Source organism: Atta cephalotes, assembly GCF_000143395.1.
Source record: "Atta cephalotes unplaced genomic scaffold scaffold00019, whole genome shotgun sequence".
Lineage (NCBI taxonomy): Eukaryota > Metazoa > Arthropoda > Insecta > Hymenoptera > Formicidae > Atta > Atta cephalotes.
The window spans coordinates 4975765-4979274 of NW_012130083.1; the positions used below are offsets into that span (position 1 = coordinate 4975765).

The 3510-nt window shown below is 29.5% G+C and overlaps 1 protein-coding gene across 1 annotated transcript; it reads right to left on the minus strand.

Annotated features, from left to right (window-relative positions):
• Positions 1-430: 430 nt before the first annotated feature.
• LOC105619118 (zinc finger imprinted 3-like) lies at positions 431-3241 on the minus strand. Its single transcript, XM_012200648.1, has 6 exons — positions 2801-3241; positions 1815-2007; positions 1607-1746; positions 1374-1536; positions 944-1192; positions 431-574 (listed from the first exon to the last, which is right to left on the minus strand). Exons 1-6 carry the CDS (start codon positions 2878-2880, stop codon positions 431-433), a joined length of 969 nt encoding a protein of 322 aa, XP_012056038.1. The 5' UTR covers positions 2881-3241.
• Between the last annotated feature and the right edge of the window lie 269 nt (positions 3242-3510).

Sequence of the window (3510 nt, forward strand, 5' to 3'; positions counted from 1 at the left end):
TATATATATATATATATATATATATATATATATATATATGTATATATAATGTGTGTGTGTATATCTTTTAAACATGATATTTAATGTACATATAAAAAATTATTCAAGAATTTATAAATTACAGTAATTACTTTTTTCTTCTTCATATTAATATTATAGGACTTCCTGTACTTCAACATTCATCGTCGTTACTCACACATTCAGTTACTACAATTGTACTTCTAAAACATAATCCATGTAGAAACAAAAAATGAATATACAATTGCCCCCTTTTCTAATTTCTTTAACTTATATAATATACATATACATATAATAACAACTGCAAAAAAGCAGATGACTATCACGATGTGTATAGTAGCAGTTCATAATTCTCTCTTACAATAAAATTCCCTTGAATCAGGAATAGAAATACTTTTAAAAATAACCTCCGTTAGCTGGTAATCCTTTGCTTCAATGGGATATCGCTCTCGGAATCGCTGGACTCATTGAATTCGTTGATACATGCAGGGTCATCTAATGATACAGACCTCTCTCTCTTTATTTCTGTCTTAATAATTGTCTTCTCTGCTTCAATCTAAATTCACATATTAATAAATATAAATTTAGTTATATGGCTACGCTATTATATAAAAATATGTACAATATACTATTGCATGATCATATTTGTATCATATAAAATTTATATTATATCAAATTATGTTGAGATCATAAACAAAATAACTAAAGATGACTTCGATTAGATTGCGATTAACTTTATCAATCTGTTAACTCGATAGAATCGCTTAAGACAAAATCTAATACAATTCTAATATACAATCGTTATTGTTAATCTTTTTTACCTTAAATATAATGTTAATTAAATAGTTAATTTAATAGTTTTATTCATATTACTTAATAAAACTAAGATCAGAGTTTGGTCATAAGGATGTAAAATATGTGTTACCTTCTTCCTATTCTTCCTCTTAATTACATTAGATCGTGATACATATCTATCGGCCATAGACTGTACTCTCCTAACGTCGAAGTCTTGATCAATCCTGGTCACCATCTGCGTTCTCTGCTCTTCGGAAGTCACATATAAATCATCCGGGTGATGATAAGTGTTGTGTATGTTGTAGGCTCTCTTGTTGTAAAACAATGCTGCACACACTGTACATTTGATCAATTCTGGCGGCATAGTCTCCCTTTCTCTCTACAAAATAATTGCGTTATAGAAACATTTAAGTTTTCACAAGTATGTCAGGACACAAAATTATGTCAGGATTACATTCTTTAATTGTATTTTAAAGTTATTCATTTTCGTTTAAAAATTTCGTTTAAAATAATAAATAGTAATTTTTAAAATATGTTTGTATTATATTTATCTTTCTCACTTTCGTGTGTATCCTTTCTAAATGCTGTTGCAAATTAAATTTTACAACATATTCAACGCCACATAAATGACAATAGTATACATTCATTGCATCATTCATAGAGTTGAATTTGATTTTGTTACTAGGCGGAGGAGTGGCTATCGGTTGAAATAAGTGTACCATTCTGAAAAATAATACAATCAGATAATAATTCCATAAATATACATTCTTGAAAGTGAATCGATTGATGTTACCTTTTATGAATAAATTTACAATGATATTCTAATGCCTTCTCATTGTAAAATAATAAGTCACACTCTTCACATTTTCTGTGTTGATCTTTGTTCTCACTTTCAGTTGCATCATGCAAAGTTTGATGAGTATCTCTGTGATTCTGAACAAATGTGTTTTCGTATAATTATTATAAAAATAGAAGAGAAAAAAGTATCATAAAGCACTTACCTTTAAAGGAAATTGCTGTCCACAATAGGAACAATGGAATTTGGTTGGTGAATTGGGATGCATTTTAAATCTGTGTCTTATTGTTGCCCGTATCGAATCAAAGGACTGATTGCATATATCACACAGAGTATTTTCATCACTTTTCCTTTCTATTGGTCGTCCACGACCATCTATCTCCTTATTTGCATGTTGCCTGTGCCAAACATGACAAAAAACAAAACATTTGGATAAATACGGATAATGAATAATAAATTTTGTAATTATTTTATACATAAGTATATATTTTTTCATATAGAAAATAATTCAAAATGAAGGGCTAATAAAATAAAAAAATAAAAGGAATAGAGCTGAAAATTCTAAATTTGATTCTGCAATACATTGATTCTGGGTCAGATTTATTTAAATCATATTTTCTTCTTTTTTTTTCTTTCTCTTTCTTTCATATTTAATCTTCATTTATCATTAATTTCCATCTTTAAAGGTAACATTTACTATTTTTTAAGATAATTTTGTTTCAAAACAAATTTTGTTTTGATTCAAACTCCACTTAACTTAATAATCAATATTTTATTATCTAAAAGTAATACAATTTATTATCTAATATATCTAACTAAAACTATTAAATTCATTAAGAATTGAGAAATATTTAATGTATCGAAAAAGATTGATAAGGAATAATTCTACCAGTCAATCAAGTTAATCAGAGTTCGGTTGAAATCGTTCTCATTTTTTAAATAGAAGTTTCCAACTTGTTTCGTACATAAATATAAATTGATATATCATAACAACATAGGATATTCAGATTCAAATCATGTCATGAATGCTCAATGTTTTAGTTTGAATCGTCTATTATTTCCTTGGATTTTATCTCTACGTGACACATTTTGGAAAATATCACCGATTTTGTTAATAATCGTGAAATCACGATTAATTGACTTGAATCGACTATGAATCTTAACTTGATTATGACGACGATGAGTGTATACCTAAAATGTTGCTGCAGCGCTTCCTTGGTGTCTAGCTTCGAATTGCACAGAACGCAGTTGTACTTGCTCCCGGTATTCATTTAGGCGCTAGGAATCTGCGTAAACGGAGCGAGCAAAATCCGCACCGAGATTCGAAACAAGATCGCCCTGACCGTCGTAAACTGACGCATTCAGCACAAGCGAACACTTGCCGACGTTCGCTGCATCCTCGTCCATTTGTTGACGGCCACCTAATCTCCTAACCTCGCGAGCGAGAGAAAGGGAGAATTATGACCAGGAGACACGAGGTCTGTTTTTTATTCCTACGCTAGAAGACTTTTTTTCTTATTTTAGTTGAATATCAAGCCCTGCTTAATTCACTAGGAGAAAAACACCGACGAAAAAATCAATTTTCAGCCATTTTAATTGCATTGAAAAGATGCGCCATCTCTCTAACTAGAATGTGACGCACAAATAAACATATATCCGAAAGCATTGACACTGTTGACAATAATTTAAATGACGCTACGCGTTTTTATGTGAGGGGGGAAAAAAGGGATTTTGTGAGATTTAGGGAATAAAAAGAATTATTTTTGTCAAAAATTTTATAATATAATTCGGATTTTAACTATCATAACTAGTATTAATTTTTTGAAAATAGAATTTAGAATCATAACAATCGCTCTTAGTTAAAGATCAAGTTACGCTTTCAATTTACATAATTTTGGTAA